This window comes from Sminthopsis crassicaudata, chromosome 2 (assembly GCF_048593235.1).
Source record: "Sminthopsis crassicaudata isolate SCR6 chromosome 2, ASM4859323v1, whole genome shotgun sequence".
Taxonomy (NCBI): Eukaryota; Metazoa; Chordata; class Mammalia; order Dasyuromorphia; family Dasyuridae; genus Sminthopsis; species Sminthopsis crassicaudata.
Genome location: NC_133618.1, coordinates 246,529,313 through 246,553,383, shown reverse-complemented (window position 1 = coordinate 246,553,383; position 24,071 = coordinate 246,529,313). Strand labels below are relative to the sequence as shown.

Below are 24,071 nucleotides of genomic sequence, written 5' to 3'. Positions count from 1 at the left end.
TTGTAGTTATCTGAAAAAAAAATGATCAATATCACTTTTGGTTAGAGAAAGGCAAATTAAAACATCTCTGAAGTACTACCTTACACCCATCAAAAATGACAAAAGTTGAAGGGGACAAACAAAAATCTAGTACATTAATGAACTAACTGTTAGTAGAGTAGTGAACTGGTGGTCTAATCATTCTGGAGAACAATTTGAAACTAGGCCCAAGGACTATAAAACTATGCATACCCTTTGATCCAGCAATATCATTTCTGAGTCTCTATCCCAAAGAGATAAAAAAAAAAAGAAAAAGAAAGGGAAAGGAAAGGGACCTACATGTACAAGGATATTTGTAGCAGCTTACTTTGTGGTGGCAAGGAATTGGAAGTAGTAAGGATAGTCATAAATTAGGAAATAGCTGAACAAGTTGTGGCCTATGATTGTGATAGAGGGGCATATGATTGTTGTGGAATGTGATTGTGTTGTGTGAAATGATGAGGGATGGTTTCAGAAAAAAACATAGCAAAGACTTAAATAAAATGATGTAAAGTGAAATAAGCAAACTGAACTGAGAGATCATTGTGCACAGTGACAACAATGATGTAATAATGATTGAGAAAGATTTGTTACTTTCATTAATAGAAAGAACTTGGTGTGAAAAGATACTAACCACATCCATAAAGAAAAGTGATAAACTCTAGTGCAAATTGAAGCATAATTTTCTCACTTTCTTTTTTTAAAATGACTAATAAGGAAATATGTTTTGTATGATTTCACATATGGATTAATATGTCACTTGCCTCCCCAGTAGGTGGAGAAGGAGATGAGAAGGAGGGAGAAAAGTCAAAACTCAAAATTTAAAAAGAAATATTAAAAAGACATAATGGAATTTTTAAAATATTGAATAAAAAAGAAGAAATAGGGAGAATATTTTATTTCCTTTATTTTAACCAATCCTATTCAAAACTGCATAGAGATCTATTGATCTGTCTAATTATATTTACAATTTTAAAACTAACAAAATGGAATAAACAGTTATATACAAATCAGTAACATTCATAACTGTAGAAATAAGTTCTGATGATCCAGTATAAAAATACAACATTTTTTCCTTCTCTTTTGCCCATTATTCCTGTTCCAATAATTCCACAGCATTTTCCACATCATTAACTAACTTTCACACAAGTCTTAGCAAAAATGAATAAAGAAGTAAAGTTGTCCTTAATAAAGTAAGGTCTCTTCAGGTATGACTACCAATTTTCCAATATATGCATTATTTTAGAAAGACTGACTTGGAATATATTTTTTCAAGGGCAGTTACTTTTGATCCCAAATCATCCAGAAAATTTTCAGGCAGGTCACTTTCTGTCAAGGCGAGTGAACTGAGGGATTTAGTAGCTTCAAATTCTCCCTCATCCATGTAAATGTGGGGTTCGTAAGTAGTGTTATACTCCAAGATGTCAATATCATAGAGCTTCTAGAGGAAAGAAAGAAGACACAGGTCAGACATAAAACTCTCACTAAAGCCTCTACATTTTTTATCCTTCTAATTAAAATACAATGAAGTCATCAAAATTATTGTTGATAGATGTCAAATATCCAGGTTTCAGGAAAATTTTTACTTCTATATTCTGAAGATAAGTCTAAGAGAAAGAGTGTTATAAAGGCTGCTTCCCGTTTAGGTTCTCCTTTCTGACAATGAAAGGGAGGAAGGAAAGGAAAGGAAAAAGGAAAGGAAAGGAAAAAAAGGAAAAGAAAGGAAAGGAAAAAGGAAAGGAAAGGAAAGGAAGGAAACTTCCAGGTTTATAAGAATTTTGTAGTATGTATAATGGAAATGCTTGTCCAGGGATTTCTCTGAATAGTGGGGGAAAGGGAAGAAAATACAAAGATAATGCAGGCAAGTATGGGTTTGATGATTCCACTGACCAGATACTATAGTCCTGGGCAGATTTAATAGTTTATTTGTTTGTTTGTTTTGTTTTTTAATCCAGGTCCCTGATGCTGATTTTGCCCATATAAACTGGGAAATAATTCTGAATACTAAATTGGCAATATTTAAGCTATCACTCTTGAAATGGTAAAGTGAATAGTTCTTGGAACTGATTTTTGAGTTAAGAAAGAAGTTTTAAATGGGAGAGTTAGATAGAGCTTGCACAAAGTAATTCTAATCTTTATGATAGTAGTTTAAGCCTTGAGGATTTAGAAGAAGTCTCTCTTTATTACTAACAATTTAATCTTGGAGTTTTAAAACACTAACTTTGATGCTTATTGTGTAAATAAAAAGAAAAACAAAGTTGTAGAAACTAATGAGGCAGTGATATATAGTAGATCAGAAAGTAAAAGAGGAAAGGGAAAATGGTTGATAATATTGACAGCATGAGCCATTGAAAAGCACCAACTTGCCCTCTAAGACTAGAGAGGGATAAGCAAAGGCTTTGAAATGCGCTGAAATATCGAGGACAACTGCTGTGGGTAGTCCCAGTAGAGACAAAGGAAGAAATGGTTGTACCACAGAATTTTAAGGGCATACTTAAAACTCAATGTTGCCAACACCTGCTGGGTGTCTATTAAGTGAAAAAAGACCATACCAAGCCCTAGAATTATGAAAATTAAGGCAACCATGATTCATTATAGAAACAATGAATCCTGGGCCAGAAGAACAGGGCTTGAGCCCCCTTTGCTATTCAGCAACAGCTTGGAAGTGGGACTCAGCCTCAGTCTACTCTAAGGTAGCTGATGGCACAGTTGACAGAATACTATGTCTGAAGTCAGGAAGAACTGAGTTCAAATCCAAAACCCACAATTTACTAGGGGTGACCCTGATTAAGCCACTTAACTTCTGTTTGCCTCATTCTCCTTGGCTATGAAATGCAAATAATAATAGTACCTACCTCCTAAATTATTCTAAGGATCAAATGAGATAATATTTATAAAAAGAAATCATTTAGCACAAGCAGACACATAATAGGCACTAAATAATACTTATTCCCTTCTCTTACCATCAATCTTTACCTCAACTAAAAAGCTAAGATAATGTTCCCTACTTCACAGGGATGTTGAAGGAATTAAATGAGATAAAACATATCTCAAAAATCTTGAAACAGTATCTGATGCTATAGTTTGATTTTAGATACTATTGTTTTTCTTTGTTTGAAGAGTTATTTCTATAAGGGTCATTATGTTTTTAAAAAATAGCTATGTATTTAAGCTTAGAGGAAAGTTCATCTACCTGGATGAATGTGTCACTGGCCCCAAACTATGGGACCCAAAAGTAAGGAAGGGACATCACTGAGCAAAGGATGAGGCTTCAGGTTATCATAGCTCCCACTTAAATCTTGTTGGGGATTCATCTCCAGTTTGTGGGTAAGGCTGTCAATGCATAATAAACGGACTACAGAAGTATTTGCTATTATATTAGTGTTCAGATGACTGGATACTTACACTATTATAACTCTGCCTGACCTAGCTTCCAACACTTAGGATTTTAAATGGAAATTGATTTTCTTTAACTATGGCAAATAGATGGCAAAATTGATTTCCTCTAGCTATGGCAAATAGATGGCACAATAGAATGTTGGTCTTTGACTAAAAAAACACCTGAGAACAAATCTCACCTCAGATATTTACCAGTCCCTTGAGAAGTCACTTAACCAGGTTCTGCTTCCTCAGCTATAAAATGGCAATAATAATAATAGCATCTATTTCATAGGGTTCTTGTGAGACTCAACATAAAACAAAATATATAAAACACTTTGCAAAGTTGAAAGTGATAAAAAAATTATTATTCTTATTGTTATTGCTGTTACCATTTCATAAGATGCTACAATAGATCACTTCTAATCATAGCACTTCCTTTCCCAACTCAGGTAGCAAGATGTCACCTATAACCTGGCCATTACTTGAGAATGTATTTCCATAGAAAACACTCTCTTTCATTAGCAATAGCAAGCTTGTTTTATTCTTTGTATTTCTATCCCCAGCCCTGGCACACAGAGTGCCTTATAAATGTTTGGCTGAATGAGTAGTTGACAGCATGATTATGTTAAAGTAGCTCTTATCATTGCCTGAGGTTTCCTGCCTCCCTCCTCACCCTCAGCAGCATGGAGCACATGCCCCACTATAACAGGTTATCAGGTCAACAGACAACTTTTTAATGTTAGCTAATTTTTTACATGTTCGAAACAAGTGAATAGAGATATAGGCAAGGAAGGGGTTACAAAGCGTACATATAATGATCACACTTGTTGATATATCATTTGAAATCCTCTCCATTTCTACAGAGAAAGAGAATAGAATGGGATATTCCAAGGAGATCAGAACTCATAAGATTGGGGTAATGCTCAGAGCTACTGCTCCAACTGCTTACATTTATTTATAGAGTGTGGATAAATCTGACCTCTCAAGCATGGGGAATCAGTATTCTGGGAGAAATCAGTGACCCTATTCATGAGGGGCAGATTAAAGAGATTTTACACATCTAGGGAATGCCCTGTGGTAGTTATGTGTCTGAGTCATGGGTTGAGAAGCCTTAAGCCAGGATTTTCTTACTTGACCTAAAATATAAATAGGTCATTTGGATAGCCATCTGGGAAATCTTTGCCCTGACCTCAGAGATGAGATGTTCTGAATTTTGAGTAATATAAACAAGCCTCAAATAAAAAAAAAAAAAGATTTGAGTTGACATGCAGCTTTGAAAAGATCATATTCAGGATAAGAAAGACTGATTTGTGGGAACTCAACTGTAAAGCTCAGACTATAGAATAATTTTCAACTGAAAAGCAGAAGATAAGGATCCAACTGATGCCCTCACAGTTATGTCAATCTAACGAAACTTCTCCCATCTAGTAGAGTGTACAAAACAAAGGTCCTCCAAGATAATATGACTGTCACTAGTGCTGGTTCAGGTATATACCCAAGAAGAGTAGACAAGCCTAAGAATTCCCCAATTGTACAATGACAGGAAATCTCAAAAAGCTAACAGAGTCAGGTCTGGGAGTTGGAAACAAAGGGAGTTGTAAATGTGATGACCTATACAAGTAAAGGTAATTTTCTTGTACAATTTAGGCTTTTCTGTGCATACTCAATTCTCCTAATATGGAGACATTCTTGAGGAGCCCTTTGAGCACACCCAGTTTGCCTAACATGGAGCCTGCTTCATCTCCTACCAGTAGGTGAGGGTAAGTATCTTCCTATGTCTTCATTTTTTCTTCTATGCTCTCTAGTGTTCTTATTTTTTTATTAAAGGTTTTTATTTTTAAAACATATGGATAATTTTATAACATGAACCCTTGCAAAGCCTTGTGTCCTAATTTGCCCTTCCTCCCTACTCCTTCCCCTAAATGGCACATGTTAAACATGGTAAAAATATGTGTTAAATTCAATATATGCATACCTATTTATACAATTATCTTGCTGCAAAAGAAAAATCAAATCAAAAAGAAAAAAATGAGAAAAAATAAACTGTAAGCAAACAGCAACAAAAAGAGTGAAAATGTTGTGTTGTAATCCATACTCAGTTCCCACAGTCCTTTCTCTGAGTATAGATGGCTTTCTTCATCACAATATCATTGGAACTGGCCTGAATCATCTCATTGTTGAAGAAAGCCACATCCATTAGAATTAATCAACACTTGCTATTGCCATAATGATCTCCTGGTTCTGCTCATTTCACTTAGCATCAGTTCATGTAAGTCTCTCCAGGCCTTTCTGAAATCATCCTGCTGATCATTTATGGAACAATAATATTCCATAACATTCATATACCATAACTTATTCAACCATTCTCCAACTGATGGGCATCCATTCAATTTCCAGTTTTTTGTCACAAATATTTTTTTGCACATGTGGGTCCCTTTCCTTTCTTTAATATCTCTTTGGGATATAACCCCAGTAGAAAAACTGCTGGGTCAAAGGCTCTGTACAGTTTGGTAACTTTCTGAGCATAGTTCCAAATTGCTCTCCAGAATGGTTGGATCCGTTCACAGTTCCACCAACAATGTATCAGTGTTCCAGGTTTCCCAAATCCCTTCCAACATCCATCATTATCTTTTCCTGTTATCTTAGCAAATCTGAAAGGTTTGTAGTCTTCCTGTGTCTTTAAAACAGGAGAAACTAAAACACTCAATTCTTTTCAACTATTGTTTTGCTGCTATTTTCTACTTTGTTGTGCTCTTTTAGGCCCTTCTTATGTGTTAGGTGTTCTGAACTGAACAAGTGAAAGTTTTATCTCTTTTATCCCAGTTCCAAGAAAAGGGCTTGGGGAAGTTTTTTTTTTCTTTTTCTAGATGTTTATGCTCCTTACTTTCAGGGATTGGAATAATCCCTTTAGGACTAGAAGTCTGCATCATGGTGATCTTGAAGTTATGATTGAAAATGAAGTGGTACAGCCACTGGGAAACCAGAATCTTTGAGACTTGAACTTGAGGAGGTGGGGGTGGTCTTGGAGTTGGAACTGGGACTATACCTTATGGAAACTATGAACCCAATCCTCTTCCCCTCTCCAGAGACTGAGATTATTGGAGCGGTGGGAAGATTGCCTCACACATTGGCAAAGTGAATTTGTATATTAGTGATTATATTTTCCAAAGTAAATATTTCTGTATAAATTCTGTGTAAAAACTCATCTGATTATTAGTGGCTAAAGGGATCTGAGGTGCAGAGGGAAAAATAATTGAGGGAATATTATCAGTGGTATCTGAATTCATTTGCAGGGAGTTTAGATGCCTCCAATACCCTTAAGGTTACTGGGGAACCCTAGAGGTATATGGGAGGAAGATTAAAATACAACAAATTTGGTCTTTGGAAAGTGGGGACCAAGGTAGTATACATGTAAAGGTAATTTTTAAAGGTGATGAGCAGATATGGCCTAATAAATTGTCCTGAGGACAATTTTAAAATGCTTTCTACAAGAGAAATGGGATCGTACAATGGTCAATATCTTAGAATTTGCCCAAGTCCTTCCAAGAGACTTGAGAAACAATAGATTCTCCATTTTCCTCCTCTAATATGTGGAGAAAGCCTAGTGTTGGGAAGGCTTAGATGATTATTTTAGAGTGCACTCTGGAAACCAGAATCTTTAAAGGCACATGTGCCTCCTAGTGAGGAGAGAGGTAGAGTTAAAGTGTTGAAAGACATTGTGTTACTTGTTATGTTTATAAGGTTTTATGTATATTGGTTGTGATAGCCAGTGGATTATATAACAAACAATGTAATGTCTAAAATTAACCTCAATGGCTATTCTTATATTGCCATCCTGATCTAATATGAATGGAAACTTTAGGATACTAGTACCCATGCTTGGTCAAGAAGTGATTACTGATTCTTTTATGGGAATGAAGGATGACATATATATTCTTTCTCTTGAATTTTATCTTGCAACAATTTTCGGTTTCAATAACCATATATATAATATATACAAATAAATAAATAAATATATATATATATATATGTATATACACATGCATATGTATTTCCATACTTTAGTGCATACTTTTTAGATATCCTATTATCTTGTGTTAGTACATTATAATTTATTAGTCAACATGGCTATTCCTATAAAATAGAGATTTCCTAGATACAGATTGTTTGGAATTAGGATAAAGTCATGAATTTTAGGATTAGGGAACTTTTGGATCCTAACTAATTGCCACTAAAACACGTGAACTACTTGAGACTGCCTGTAGGACACTTCTGCTCTATTAAATGGAGAAAGAGGAAAGGGTTCTATATATAAAACAATATTTATAGCAGCTCTTTGTGCAATGACAAAAAAACTGAAAACTAAGGAGACTTCAATTCAGCAAGGCTAAATAATATATTTCATCTGAATGTTATAGAATGGTATTATAGTAGAAGAAATTAGGAAATGAGTGATTTTTTTAAAGACATGGAAAGACTTATATGAACAATGATGCAGAATGAAGTGAGAAGAACCAAAAGAACAATACATAACATAAAAAAATATGAAGACGTATAAACCGAAGAAAAATGAAATGAACAGAATGAGTAGAATAATTTATATAATAACACTATGAAACATCTATGAATGTTAATTAATACAATGACCATCCAAGATTCTAGAAGGTTGATAAAGTATGTAGTTCATCATCTGTGAGAGTGGTGGTGAATTCAGGGAGCAGAAATATATATATATATATATATTTTAAACAAGACCAATAAGGAAATGTTTTGCTTGACTCTGCATATTTATTAAAAGGAATTTGTTCTTTTTTTGTTTTCAATGGGGTGAGGAGGCAAGAGTGAGAGATTTCTGTTAATTAAAATGTAATTTAATTTTTAAAATAAAAGGAATGCTGAAAAACATAGGAAAAATGCTTATCTGATCTTGACATTTGGCTTAAAAGACACCATATTTGACAGATGGACAAATTTGCTATCTACCATAGAATCTCATATCCCTAGGATCCAGGAGGCAGTTCCATGTATAACGGGGTTTAGATACCTGTTAGGTCTTTTTAAATATCTATTAAAGGATTCAAGCCTTGTGGTAAGTATGCCAAATACTTTCTTTCTCCAAATACAGAAAAACAAAAAGAAACTTGACATTTCTACACACTTTGCCTAGTTGAAGCCAGGGGGTGCTGCGTAGGATTATATAAATTAGAATTAAATGGGACATTAGAAAAGGTACAGATTAATTTCCATTTGGTAAAATAAGGGAAATCAAGTCTAAAAAGGTTAAGTACATACCCAAGATCACACAAGTAGTAAATAAGATAACTGGGATTGAAACTCAAGTGTGCTAAGGCTAAATATTGCACACTTTGCAATATATTATGCTGTCTCTTTCAGAATACAGCTTTAGTTCCCACTATTTGAGGAAACACACAATTAAGAGTTTAAATCTATTTCATGCAGTTTCTCTCTCTCCTCCCCCAGAATATATTTCTCTCTAATCAGAAATTTTCCATTTTCCTTTGTGCAGAATTCATAATGCAATCACCCATGTTGGCCCAGATTTAGCCAGATAATTTTGTTTTGCTATTTTAAAAAATAGTTCATATTTAATAAGTACCTATATACTATAGCTATGAGCCAAGTGCATGACAAATTGAAAACTTAAAGAAATTAAAAACAAATTCTAAATATGATTTGAAATCAGAGCCAAGATTGAGGAGTAAAGGCAGCATTACTATCAAACTTCCAACATTCTCCTCCAAACAGTTTAAAAATTGCACTGAAAATAAAATTCTGGAGCAGACTATCCAACAAGGGATCAAAGTGGGGCATTTCCCCAACAACTTAGGCAGGTAAGAAAAAAAGAGGCCTGTAATACTAGGGTGGGGATTGGCTCAAAGTATAGGTACCAAAAACACCCATCCTCAAACCTTGCAGAAGAATTGCTTCAGCTACAGTAGTAGGCGTAACTTGGGAAGCTCTTACTCTGAAGATGACACAAGGATCAGAAAAATAATTTGAAAGAGAATGCATAGGATCTCTGTGAAAGTACTGGGCAAAGGAGCAGGTGCTACTTGGCAACTTCATTGCACTTTACCTATTCCAAGCTACAGTTTTAGGTGAAGAGAGAATGTAGAGATTGTAGTTTCTATGTGAAACAAAGAGAAAAATACTAGTATTTGTGGTAGCAAGTGAGTGGGCACCCTTACTGTTTGAATTCTAGAATGTAGTCCAGGATAGCAGTGACCACACTTCTCCCTGGGTCATACTACCTTGAAAGCACAGAAAACATAAAGACTTCCAGAGCTATCTTTGAAAACAGCAGGGCTTAAAAAACCTGAAGCTTAGGACAATTGCCCCCCCCCCACTATCATCCTCCAGGTGAGAGCAGAATCCTACTCTAATAGAAAGCTCAAAGTCAAGAAACAAACTTGGAAAATGATCAAACAAAAATAATAAAAGAATCTAGTGACAAGGAAGCTCAAACTATTAACTTAAAAGAAAACAATGACATGAAAACATCTAAAAGCAATGCCTCAAAGAAAAATGCAGATTAGACACAAGTCAAATAAGAATTCCTAGTAGACATAAAGAAATATTTTTGAAAAGGCAAAAAATTATTTTAAAAATTTAATAAGTGCATAAATGTAAGAAAAATTTAAAAAGAGATTCAAAAACTTAGCAAAAAAGTAATTAAAATATTAAAGAAAATATATTCTTATAAAGCAGAATTGGTCAAATATAAAATAGAGTTGTTATTCAATAATTTAATCATGTCTGACTCTTCATGACCCCACGGACCATAACATGTCTGGCCTTTCAATCTTCCACCATCTCTCAGAGTCTATCTAAGTTCATGTTCATTATTTCTATGACACTATTTATCCATCTCATCTTCTGCCATCTCCTTTTCCTTTTGCCTTCAATCTTTCCCACCATCAGGTTCTTTTCCATTGAGTCCTGTCTTCTTCTTTTGTGGCCAAAGTATTTCAGGTTCAGATTTGGTATTTGGCTTTTCAGTGAATATCATGAATTAATTTCTTTAGGTATTTACTGATTTGATCTCCTTGCTGTTCAAGGAACTCTAAAAAGTCTTTGCCAGCACTATAATTCAAAAGCATTGATTCCACTGCACTTGGCTTTTCTTACAATCCATTTCACATAGCCATGCATTGATCTACTAGAAAAAACAGACTTTTTACTATATATGAAAGTTTGTTGGCAAGGTGATATCTCTGCTTTTTAGTTTGCTGTCCATATTTGTCATAGTTCCCCCTCCCACAAAGAACAAGCATCTTTTAATGAAATTACCTATGAGATTTTTGATCCCAAGAATATAAAATTAAACACTACTTCCATTTCTCCTCCTTCCTTTCCACCTCCATTTGCCATGAAGTGATGAGATAAGTTGCCAAGATCTTAGTTTTGGGGTGTGTGTGTGTGTGTGTGTGTGTGTGTGTGTTTATATTAAGTTTCAAGCTAGTTTTTATACTATCATCTTTCACCTTTGTCAAGAAGCTTCTTAAATTTTTCAATTTCTGCCATCAGAGCAGTTTTGTCATATCTGAGACTACTGATATTTCTCCCAGAATCCTTAATGCTGGCTTTTGATTCATTCAGCCTAACATTTCTCTTGATGAAAAGTTAAATAATCAAGGTGACAATATAAACCTTTTCCAATCTCAAACCAATCAGTTGCTCCATGTTCAGTTCTAACTACTGTTTTTTAATTCACAGACAGAATTCTCAGGAAATGCTCCCTTTTCTTTAAGGATTTGCAATATTTTGTTATGATCCATATAAAAATTTTGGTGTAGTCAATGAAGTGGATAGTCTTCTGCAATTCCCTTGCTTTCTTCATAACCAGAAAATGATGGCAATTTGATCTTTAGTTCCTCCACCTCTTTGAAAACCAACCCACTCTTCTGGGAATTCTCAGTTCACATTTTGCTGAAGGTAGTTTTCAGAATCTTAAGCCTAACTTTACTGGCATGTAAAATGAGTGCAACTGCTTAGTAGTCAGAACATTTCTTGGCATTTGCCTTCTTTAGGATTGGGGGTATAAATCGATCTCTATCAATCCAATGATCACTACTGGCTTTTTCAAATTTTCTGCCATATTGAGTGCTGCACTTTAGCAGCAAGCTCAGTAAAGAAACTAATTTCTTAAAAATTATAATTGGGTAGGTAAAAGTTAAAGAATGCAAAAAATACCAAGCAAAAGAGAAATTAAATAAAGAGAAAAGGAAAACAAAATAATAACAAGCAGAAAGGTAAAAGAAGATAATTTTAAAATTCATAAAAATTTAGATTGAATAAAATTACCATTCTTGGTCCAAAGAAAAGATGATGAAACACAATATGTTCTTTTTTTTAGAGAGAGCTAAAGGGGTGCTATTTATTGTATAGATTGTTGTATATACTATTAGGTCACTTTGTCTTAGCCATTTATTATAAAGAAGAGTTCAATTGAGAAGAAGTATTCTGGGAAATGATTGCCGTATAAAAAGAGGAAAACTTAAAAAAAATTTAAAAACAAATAAATAATCTAAAAAAAATCTTCTTACTTGAGTTAATGTCTCTGCTATTTTTCTTTCCATCCGTTCCATTTGGCTTTTAGCACACAGGCTCCTTGTGTCATTTGGATAGCACTATAACACAAGAAAATTCAAGCTGTAAAAACACTGATAAGTGTTACTAGATCAGTATAACCATTTTCTATGTCTGCCATTTCTTCCCTAGAGCCACCATACAAACAAGTCAGGCAAAAATCACATTGGCTCTGAATCACATAATCTTGTCACCATCCCCCTCCCCTCTCCTAGTTGAAATACTCTTCAAAGCTAGCTCGCATATGTCACTCTGATTCTGATTTGCAGTACCTTCTACCATGCATTATATGATCCAGCTGGGTAACACAGTAGATAGAGTGTTGGGCTTGGCATTAGAAAAGTCTGAGTTCAAATCCTGCCTCCAGTACTTATTACCTCTGTGATCCTGACCAAGTCACTTAACCTCTCTCTGTTAGTTTCAGTTTCTTCCTCCATAAAATGAAAGAGTTAAACTCAGTGGACTTTAAGATTCCTTCCAGCTCTAAATCTATGATTTTATGAGAACCAGAAAGGGAATAGAGAGAAGAAAAGTGTTTTTTCTTGGTGCAGGTTGTTTCTGAAGGATCTAACGATACTGAAACCTGAAAACCAGAGCGGTGAATTGCCCCAAGCATAAATATGCAAAGTGAGACAAAAGAAATTTCCACATAGGCCATGTCCAAAAATGAGTGTTTCATTTTGCATATTTAGCTCACCACCACTCTGTCTAGATGTGGGCAACTTCTATCACTAGTCCTTTGGGATCATAGTTTATCTTTGTGTTGATAAGAATTATTGTTTTCCAAAATTATTCATTTTTATAATTTTTTATACCATAAATTGTTCTAGTTCATTTCCCAGGTATCTCAGAAAGCAATTCTTTCATAATTTAAAACAAATTTTTAACATTCATTTTTGAAATTTTGAGTGGCAAATTCTCTCTCCCTCTCACCCCTTTCCCACCTATAAGATCCAGACTAAACATCTGCTATACTTTTTAGGCAGTGTCTTTGCTCATAGTATTCCCTTTACTTGGAATTACTTTATTACCTTTTCCCTCCAACCCTTAAATTCTCTGAATCCTAGCTGATATCAACTTCCCCATCAATAGCTCAGATGAGACTTTACTTTGCACCTTCCCAAAGAATTTATCAGTCAATATTGTTTATTATTAGAGTTATCACCCATTCATTGAGAAGGCAAGAATACAAATACCTAAGTGTCAATCACATTACAGAAATATAAAAACTTTTAAAAGCAAGAAAAATAAATTTCTGTTCTGCACATCCCCTTTAACCTAGAAATACTAGATTTATCCTAAAGAGATCAAATAAAAAGGAGAAAGACTTATAGATACAAAAATACTCATAGGAACTTTTTTGTGGTGGCAGAAGAATTGGAATTCAAAATTTAAAAATTAATGTTAAAATAATAGCAAACAGAAAGGTGAAAAAATTACTAAAATTTAGAATGAGTTCAATAATCAGTCTTAGGTTCAAAAAACAGATGATAAAATACAATATGTTCTTTTTCAGAGAGAACTGGAGATGTGCTATGATTGTTGTATATACTATTAGATCAGCTTGTCTCAACTTTTTTGCTTACTAACCATTTGCTATTTTTAAAAGGGTTTAATTGGAAAGAAGTATACTAGGGAATTACTGCAGTATAAAAAGAGAAAAAAAACTGAAAAAGAAAATAATAACAAACAAAATTTCTTCTTACTTCACTTGATCTCTCTGATATTTTTGCTTCCATCCTTTTCAGTTGGCTTTTAATATGTAGATTCCTTGTGTCATTTGGATAGTACTGTAACATAAAAAAATTCAATTTGTAGAAACATTGATGGGTGTTATTAGATCAGTACAACCTATATTTATACCTACCATTTCTGCCCTAAAGCCACCAAACAGGTAGGAAATCACACTAGCCCTGAGTCACATATGCTTGTCACCATTCTCCACTGAATTGAAATACTCTTCAAAACTAGCTTCTATATCTCACTCTGATTCTAATTTATAGTGTCTCCTACCATGCATCATATGCTCCAGACTGGACATTAGTTTTTAGGCCAGTGTCTTTACTTGGAATGACCTTCTTCCCTCTTTCCTCCAAGCCTTTAAACTCTAACTCCCAAAGCCTTTAAAAATTCTACTCTACCAATTTTCTCTGTCCTTAGTGATAGCAACTTCTTCTTTAGACCTCATATGAGACTTTATCTTTTAAATTCTCAAAGAATTGATCACTCATTATTGTTTAATATGTGCTATCACTCACTAAGACTTTTAAGTTCCCATTTGATCAGAAGCCATACCTTATCTAATTTTTTTTTTCTCTCAGACCCAAGTAAAGCACTGTGAACACAGAAGACCCTTTAAAAAACTTGCTGCACCCCAAATAATTACAAATAAATACTCTAGGACCTTGAACTAGAACTATCTTTATACCATCTTTACATGTAAGAGATTATACTAGAGCAGCCACAATCAGGGACAGCTCAGGTTCTTAGGAATTCAGCTATAAAAATAAGAATGTATTTGAGAACATTGAATTCTTATGTTTATGTCTTGCTATTAAAATCAATTATTAAAATTATTACTATTAAAAGATATTCATTAAAACATGTTCTTTTTAATAATCTATATTACCACCAAAAACATTTAAGAGTTAAGTAATTTTTTGTCGAAGACAATCCCCAAGTTAAAAAGCCTTTCCATAATCATTTAGTAGTATTTTTTCTAACCACAGTATTGACATTAATAAAGTGTTTAAGTTCTTAAATATTTGAAAAATGTCCCAAAAGTTGCATTGTAGTCAATTAAAAAGGTCTTTGGTCTCAGGTATATTATCAATGGATATATTCACATATATAGAGAATAAGAGTGCAGAAAATTCAACAGCTTTGCCTTTTATTTTTATACCATAGGATCAATAGCTCTAATGATCTTGACAAAAAAGTGAAAGGGCTACATAACAATGCATGAATACATCAGAAAACCCATAGTCAACTTTTTAGAAGTGTTTATTAATATATTAGGTTGGGTTTTTTTCTATATTTATTTCAAGCTCATGGTCAATTTGCTCATTTGGGTGGAGAACATTGCTAATAACGACAGGGATGCAGGTTTAATTTCTAAATTATATACAGATTATACTTCCAACTCAGATGTGGGGGAGAAAGAAAGAATGGCAAATTAGCAAAAAATTATAGATTTATAATCCACAATTAGTTAACAGATATGGAATCAAGAGACCTGATTCAAATAACAATCCATATACTAGCTATATGATTATGGCCAAATAAAATTTCTTTATTAATGAAATAAAGACTTCAAAATGCCAAATTAATGAGTTATCATTATTCTGTTTCAAAATTTATCATCACAAATGGAAAGAGAAACCTTGAAACACTAATCTCTGCATAAGACCATCAAACTATTATAAACACAAGTTCTGAATTCTTCATATTCCATTTTAAATATTAGAAATTATAGAATAATAGTTATGAATTCTATATTCTTTATAAGTTTTTTTTTTCATTTTCAAACGACATAAAAATAGCAATAATGAACAAGTAACAATGCTGTTTCTTTTCAGTTATTTTTACTTGCCTAACTCTTTATGATCCCATTTTGGGTTTTCCTTGAAAAGATAGTGGAGTAATTTGCCATTTCCTTCTTTGGTTCATTTTTACAGATGATGAAACTGAGGCAAACATGGTTAAATCACTTGCTCAGGATCACACAGTTAATAAACACCTGAGGCCATATTCGAATTCATATCTTCCTGACTCTATGTCCAGCATTCTATCTACTATGCCACGTAAACTGTCCTTGGACAGAGAGAGCATGTTTAAGTAGGAGACAGCAAATTTTCTAGAATTTGGTCTAAAATGTATTTAACTTTAGCAGTGCATAATTGAATCAAGACAAATGTAATAGTGAGTTTTATGGTAAATATTAATTTAAGTCATCATTTACCAAATCGCTAGTATATTTAAGTATGGAGATAGATGTATATTTTTCCTACCTAAGTACTAAATTCAAAGTGTACTTGACAATACAGAAATGGTGATAAAGATGCTGACATAAATAAAATACAGAATGAATCTTAAAATAAGTATTCTGTATGGTATCTTCTGATGACCTAAGGAAGGTCAAAAGTAGTAGACTATTCAGGAACTGTTGGCAAAATTAACGGATAACTCATAATTACAGAATTAGAACTGTATTTATTACCGAGATTTCACTGTAATGATTTTAATCCACTCAACAGGTTTTTGTTGAGCTCCTATAAGCAGATTATGATGCTTGACATTGTAAGGGTGTACAAAGCAAACAGCTTTTCAAAGTTCTTCAAAAAATTCATTTACTTAGCAAAAAAAGACACATATACACACAGAAAAAGTCACACTAAAAGATTATGCTAAGTTTTAAGTGAATGGTGTAGAAAAAAATATCTGTATGATTTCAGCCAAGCACAGAATCTTAATCTTAATCAGAGAGTGTCTAGTCCATCTCATACTTGGAAAAAAAAAAAAAAAAGACCTTTTCTACAATATCTCCAACAATGACCATCCAAACATTAGCTTGAAAATTCCACTACCTCCTGAAAAGTCCATTCTACTTTGAGGTTTATGTGGCTGTGGGAAAATTTTTTCCTCAAGTTGACTTGAAATCAGCCTCTCTGCAGCTTGTATTGTTCCTATCTCTGTGTTCTGAGGCCAAATTAAAAAAAAAAAGATAAGGGAAGACATAGTGTAAGCTGATGTGGCCACCACAGAATATTATTGGATTTGGAGTCAGAGGGCCTGGTTTCAAGTCTTGACACTGCAAATTCCTACCTGTATGACCTCTGCCAAATAATTTCCCCTTCAATGGACCTTAGTTTCTTCAAATGAAAATTAAATAGGCTAGATAAAATAGTTTTTAAGATTCTTTTCAGCTGTAAATTCTGCCATCTTCATGGGCTATGAAGGACTTTTGAAAAGAAGGGAAACTTCAACTAGGCCCTGAAGACTAGGTAGGATTTTGAGAGACAGAGAAGGGAAGAATTTTTCAGGTAACAGAACTGGCAAAGATATAGAAGACAATATTTAATTTCTTATTGTATTTTGTTTAAATTAAGAATTACTCATTTCTCAACAAAACCAATAAAATACAACTTTATTACTTATTCTTTCTTTTCCATTCATTACAAGGAGCTGTGGAACTTGATAAACAGAGTTTGACTTCATCTAAAAATGGGATGGGTTTGGAAGGAAACATGAATCAATTTTATGAAATTAATGGTGGAAAATTTAAAAGGGAACCCAAAATAAGAATACCTCCCCTCTTTGTGTCCTGTCCCCAACAGCTAATATCTGTATGTCACAGAAAAATCTAACTCCTTGACATCCAATTTTACTACAAAGAGAAATTTTATTAGAACATTTAGATGAAAAATTATTGATAAACTTTTATTTGAGAATTTCAAATAAGGCAGAGGAATTGCCTATTTTCTTTTATCACAGTTAGGTGATACGATAGATAGAACATTGGGCTTGAACTTAGGAAGGCCTAAGTTTAAATTCAGTCTCAGATTAGTTGTGAGACCCTGGGAAAGTCACTCAATTTCTGTCTGCCTCAATTTCCTCAACTATAAAATGGGGGTGATAATAGTACTTACTTCCCAGGGCTATTGTGAGGACCAAATGAGAAAACATTTTTAAAAAGCATAAAACAATGCTTAGAACATATTTGATGTTTCATAAATTCTTTCCTTCTTTCCTTCCTGTCATTAAATCTATGTGAATAAATGATGTCTTGGTTTTCTATTATCACTAAGAGTTCAGATTTCAGAGAGAGATAAACAGTTTGTAGCTGACATCAAAGTTCCTGCTCCAGAATTTGTTTCTCACTTCCCCATCACTGGTCCTAAGATGATAGGGTTCCATATCCAGCTCCTCTCAGTAACTGAATTTCAAGGCTTCCTCCACCTGATAGCTACAGTCTCACATAACAATGATCTATACAACCTTGTATCATTAAACTTTTTGAGATAATATCAGCATGGTCATGAGGGCTCTAGTAGGTAGGGACTAGGCCTATGTTAATAAGCTATGTCTATGATCACAAACTATGAAATTCTCTTTTTTGATAATAATTTTCTACACTTTCTATCTTTCTACCACACTTCTAAACCTATTCCTTGTCCTCATTGCAACTTCAATCTCTTCATCACCTATTCCTCCTTTTCACCTAATTCGCCACTCCTGATATCACCACACTTTGCTTCTTTAATAATCTATATTTTTTATTTAATTTATATTTTTCATCACATTCCTTTGTAGAGGTTAATCTACATTTTTTCCTTTTCATTTGTGACCCCTCATCTCCCTACTATCTAATCTCAGTAAGGATTCACTCTTCATACTTTACTGAGAAAATTGAGTCCATCTACAGTAAATTTCCTCTCTTTTTTACTCTACAATGGAAATTCTATTCTTCATTGCCTTTTCAGAGATTGTAGCAGAATAGGAGACAGAGTCCCACCTCTCTTTGCCAAGGACAATCTTTCCATAAATTTGTCCTTTTCATCTTTCCCTCTTTTTCATCTTAAATCTCTCCTCAGTTTCAGATTTCTTTCCCATTGCCTACAAACATGCCAGGTCTTCCTCCATTTCCTAAAGAACAGAGATTGTTTCCTTTTTCTCTTAGTATCTTAAGTTTCTAGAGTAGTATCTTGAATATAGTAGTTATATAATAAATATATCTTGAAAGGTTTTAGAAAGGAGGCTGGTTAGCATTTTTTATGTTAATTATGATGGCTGATGGCAACTGTGAAATGATTTTAATTAAGAGCTTAAGATACCTTTGACTGAATGTAAGCTTATTATTAAGTTTGACAATGATATCTATTCTTATTTAACTTTGTAGGAATTTCATCTTATATTATCTCATGCAAGTTGGCTATGGAGAATTATAGACATGTTTCATAAACATTTTATTAAGATATTGGAGAATCCATGATTCATTCTGAAGTATAAAATACTATGCCATGTTTTTGTATGCAAAGAATGCTATAAAATTAATTTTTTATTAATATATGGCATCAAGGAACCATTAAGGTTCAAACAAATAGGAAGATGAGAGTGAGTTGAAATTTATAAATCAGATAAGAGGCCAGGTATGAATAGTAAGGAAGAATAGGATATAAGGATGTTAGGAGGTATCAGAGAGATAAGCAGATGGTACTAAAATTGGGTATATATATATAAGAACAAAACATGTTTGAGATGGGGATGGTGAATTGGTTGGACACAACAGAATTTAAATGAAGAATCAAGGAATTGGGGGAAGTGTCAATCAGTGAAAGTTAAGTAGGTAGAAGATAATTAGGAATTAGAGATATATACAGCTTATAGCCTTCAATTTTTTTTTAAATAATGAAAACTATTTAAAAGTATGCCTAATTTCAGCACAGTCCCCTCATTTCATCTGTAATCAGGACCTGTTTCTCTATTTTGTAATCTTAGTGGGGTTCTACTGTTGGAAGTTATACATCCATAAAAAATGATCATTTTCATGCTTTTTTCCCCAAAAAAATTTGGTCATTTTTTCGTAATTTTTCCATAATAAAAGTTTCAATTTCTTGCAAAAAAAATATATGAGAGAATGAACAACATTCTTTAGGATTTATCAAATATTTGGCTTGATTAAAAAAAAAACCATCACAGTTATTATATTACTTTGCTATTATATATAATTTAAGTTTCATCACAGTTATCTTGTTCTGAGGCTTATTGAGTGATTGATAATCATGGAGTAAAAGTAGCACTTGGTTTTCAAAGGTTATTCTAGTAGTTCTTATTAAGCAGGAAGGGACAACTTTAATTACATGCCAAGCAACAGACTACATGACTCTCAAATGAAAAACAGCCTTACTAAATTTGAAATGGTTATTACCTGATAACTGCACACCAGGTAAAAAAATAATTTTGGCTATAGCAATTAATAAAAATTGTCCTAATAAGATATGGAGCATTAGTACCTGTATCAATGGCAAGAATGTCAATACCAATGTTGTCACATGATAAATAGGGTTTTATTTATAGATACTGCTGCTAGTCCAACTCTTCATGACCCCATCTGGGATTTTCTTGGCAAAGATAATGAGGTGGTTTCCTATTCCTTCTCTAGTTCATTTTACAGATGAGGAACCGAGGCACACAGGGTTAAATCACTTGCCCAGAGTCACACAGCTAATAAAAGTTGGAGGCCACATTTGAATCCAAGATGAATCTTCTTGATTCTAAGGCAATGCTCTATCCATTAGGCTACTTAACTGCCCTTTTATTCTCAGAGAAGTGCTGTTAATTTAAAAGGTCCATTCCTAGGGCACAGTTTACCTGTGCTATTGCCAGGGTTAGGGATAGCATGTGAGTCATAGTAGTAGCAGGTTGCAAACAGATGGGGTTATCACACACAAGTATCACATGTCTTTGGCTGGGCTCCCTAGTCCTCACTTCCTGCTTGATTTATAGGCTGGACCAGGTTTCTCCTTTACTGGGACATTTCCTGGAAGAGGTTAGTATGCAAGCCTTCCACTGCTCATCTCAGACTTGTTTTTTTTCATTTCCCAAAACATATAAAATAAAAATGATCAGGGCATAGAATAATGCAAGAAATTTAATCCAAAAAATATTTTAGGTGATTACCATGTTTAATGTATAGTAATAAGTTCCAGGAATATAAAGACCAAAAAAGTTTCTTCTCTTAAGGAATCTCCCATGGAAAATGTTTTCTTGATTTTCTACTTAAAATGTGTTTTAGGCAACAAGCACATCTTAACTACCTACTATGTGTCAGGTACTGTACTAAGCCCTACAAATAAAAAGAAAGACAAAAATACTCTTCTCTAAAGGGGCTGACAGTCTAATGGAAGGGACACCATGCAAACAACTATAGTCAGAATAAATTGTAGAAAACCAAACAGGAAGAAGATACTAAAATTAAGAGGAACTGGAAAAGCCTTTTTAAGTCTTATAGAAGGTAGGGTTTTACTTGGGACTTAAAAGAAGTCAGAGAGACCTATAAGGTAGAGATGAAATGAGAATTCTAGGCCTCAGGGATATCCAGTGAAAAATTCCTCAAGATAGCAAATGGAATAAATTGTTCAAGAAAAAGCAAGACCAAGTAATGTCACTGAATTACAGAGTGTGGGGAGCAGAGTGATCTGTAAGAAGACTAGAAAGGAAGGGGGCCAGATTGTAAGGAGCTTTGAATGCCAAATAAAAGATATTAAATTGAATCCTTTAATGGGGAGCCAGTGGAATTTATTGATAGGGAGGATGGCATAGACCTGCATGTAAGGAAGTGGAAGAAAATAGAAGGGAGAAGATAAGGGGTAATAGATGACGGGAGTGAATCAAATAAGTAAGTGACTCAGCATGTATATATGGTATAGCATAAACATCATCAAGGTGATGCCTGAAAAGAACATGTTAAAATATAATTTATTACCAGTGTTGAAGTGTTTTCACTTTCATCATTATATTTGATCAAGGACTGACTGCCCCGTCCATAAGGAAAGGATATTGGCTGCCTCTTGTTTGCAGATCCAAAAGAAAACCGCAGCAGGAAAAGTAGGGCTACTATGATGGAGAAAAAAAATTTCAAATTCATTTTGACAGTTGAACAAATGTATATTAACTATTTAGTAGGTTTTTATCACCTTAAAAACAGGGCTTTATACGGGATAGCTCTCTGGGAAGAAGGAAGAGAATAAAGGAGGAAATTTAATAATGTAAAAACAAAAGAGATGGACAAAAATTTATCTTTTCACCAAAGGGAACCATTGACCCATATTCTAAGAGAGAATTCCCTCCACCATATTATCTAGCTCATGCTTAAAAATCTAAGTCATTGATTCACAAAAATCACCGTAATAGTCCAGAATCACACTTCCCCTCTTCCCCACTCTTTCCTTTCTCTTCCTGGTCCATGACTTAATGGATTATTGAACAGAAATGCTGTTTTCTTAGCCAGACAGAAGCCCTAGGCAATAGGCGTTAAACCCAGGCTAAGCCTGAGAGTGATATTTCAATAAAAATTCTTTAAGAAGGATAGGGAGATCTGCCATCAACAATTTTGATTGCAACTCCGAGATCCTGTGATTCAATGAAATTACAGAGTATTCCTAAGAGACAGGACATCTTCTGAGAATGTAGGAAGCCGACTACTGACCTGCCAATAATATGAAAGCTACACATATCAGGATAATGGCATCTCCACCAAGTTCTATAAAGGCCATTGAAGAGTCTATGCAGGTAATCCCATTGAGACAGGAACACAGTCTCACATATAGCATCTGTTTCTTGAAAAACCCTTGTTTATCTAAGATAATGAAGGGCACTGAATAATTACCATTTGGGAGACTTCTTACCATTAGAAGTTCCACAGAATAACCTACAGGGAAAAAAAAGACTCAGCTGTAGATTAGAAAATTATAAACTTTATTATATACAAACAGTTAAGTACCACTTAAAACTAGATTAAGTAAAAGCCACAAATGCATATTTTTTCAAATATTTATTAAATGCCTACTATATGCAAAATACCATATAATATATAGTCAATTAATACAAAGCACAAAGGAAAAAAACTTACCAAAATTGTTCCCTAGCTTCCAAGTATCTTTTATATTTCCAAAAGAAAAGTCTAACTCAAATGTAAAAGGACCAGAGAATGGATCTAAATCTTTATCCTCAGCTTCCACAAGAAAAGATGCATTCTGCTCCATCTTACAAACTTCCATGAAAGGTTTAACAAGAATAGGTGTGTTGTCATTCTTGTCAGAAAGAAAAAGCATCATAGTTCCTGTACTTGTCTGAGGTGGGACACCTTAGAATAGAAGGAGAACAGATCAGTGAAGATTTACATTCACTCCTCTTCCCCAATTTAAGGTACATATTCCTTGATTACACCAAAAATAATATAAAGAGGAATAAAATTAGTGACAATGAAAGTGTTTCAGGAAAATGATTTCAAATTAACCACTAGCCCATATTTCAGCATGAAAAACCACTAATTTTGGAATCAGCTTGAATCTATTTTCTTATATAATGAAAAACTCAAATTGTCTATCAAAAAGTATTTTAAAATAATGGTTTATTAAAATCCTAGATCTAACCCTGAACATCTGTGACCCTGGGCAAACTTCAATTTCTCTGGGCTTAAAAATGAGTTCCTCCAATCCAATAGAATTGTGATAGAAAGAGTCATCTGCATCCAGAGAGCAAGGACTGAATGTGGATCATAACATAGTATTTTCACCTTTTTTGTTGTTGTTTGCTTGTTATTTTTTTCTTTCTCAGTTTTTTTTTTTCTTTCTGGTTTTATTTTTCTTGAGCAGCATGATAAATGCGGAAATATGTTTAGAAGAATTGCAAATGTTTAACCTATATTAAATTACTTGTTGTCTACATTAGGGATAAGGGCAAAGAAGAGAGAAAAATTTGGAACCCAAGATTTTGCAAGGGTAAATATTGAAAAATATCTTTGCATGTATTTTAAAAATAAAAAGCTATTGTTAAAAAATTAAAATGGGCTCCTCCACAAAATGGGGTGATGGCATTTATTATCTACTTAACAGGACTATTAAAAGGAAAGCAACTTATAAATCTTACAAGTAGTATAGAAATGAAAATTGTTATTTTAAGAAATAAAATAAGTGTCAAATATGTAAAATATGTAAAAATATGTAAAATTCATGCAAAACATGAATCCAGATTTCAGGGCTCTAATTTTTTTTAGTTAATGCTTATTAAGAAAGTGGGTTTAATGTCCAAAAAAAATTAGTGAAGTTTTAAGATATAATGTTGCACACTCTACTGACAGCTCAGCTTTCGGTTCATTAACTTTTTAAAAACTTTAAATTATCCAAATAGTTTAAATATTAACTAACTTTCACCTACTAAACTTTATTCGCTTGTACTTTGATTTATGAATTCAGACTTGAAGGATTGTATCATAGCCATAAACCACTCTATTTTAAAGATGCTTGACCTTCTTAGAGACAGCTGGTGTGGTGATGCAGTAG

The 24,071-nt window shown here is 33.6% G+C and overlaps 1 protein-coding gene across 2 annotated transcripts in view; it reads right to left on the bottom strand.

Moving 5' to 3' along the window:
• Positions 1-901: 901 nt before the first annotated feature.
• CDH26 (cadherin 26) overlaps positions 902-24,071 on the bottom strand; it is a 57,186-nt gene continuing 34,016 nt past the window's right edge. For both annotated transcript variants that reach the window (XM_074288740.1, XM_074288741.1), the window contains exons 11-16: positions 22,640-22,873; positions 22,217-22,438; positions 21,494-21,624; positions 13,716-13,799; positions 11,967-12,050; positions 902-1,459 (exon numbers count right to left, since the gene is read on the bottom strand). In XM_074288740.1, the coding sequence (XP_074144841.1) occupies positions 1,256-1,459; positions 11,967-12,050; positions 13,716-13,799; positions 21,494-21,624; positions 22,217-22,438; positions 22,640-22,873 (959 nt within the window). In that variant the 3' untranslated portion in view covers positions 902-1,255. The remainder of the gene's footprint in view (positions 1,460-11,966; positions 12,051-13,715; positions 13,800-21,493; positions 21,625-22,216; positions 22,439-22,639; positions 22,874-24,071) is intronic.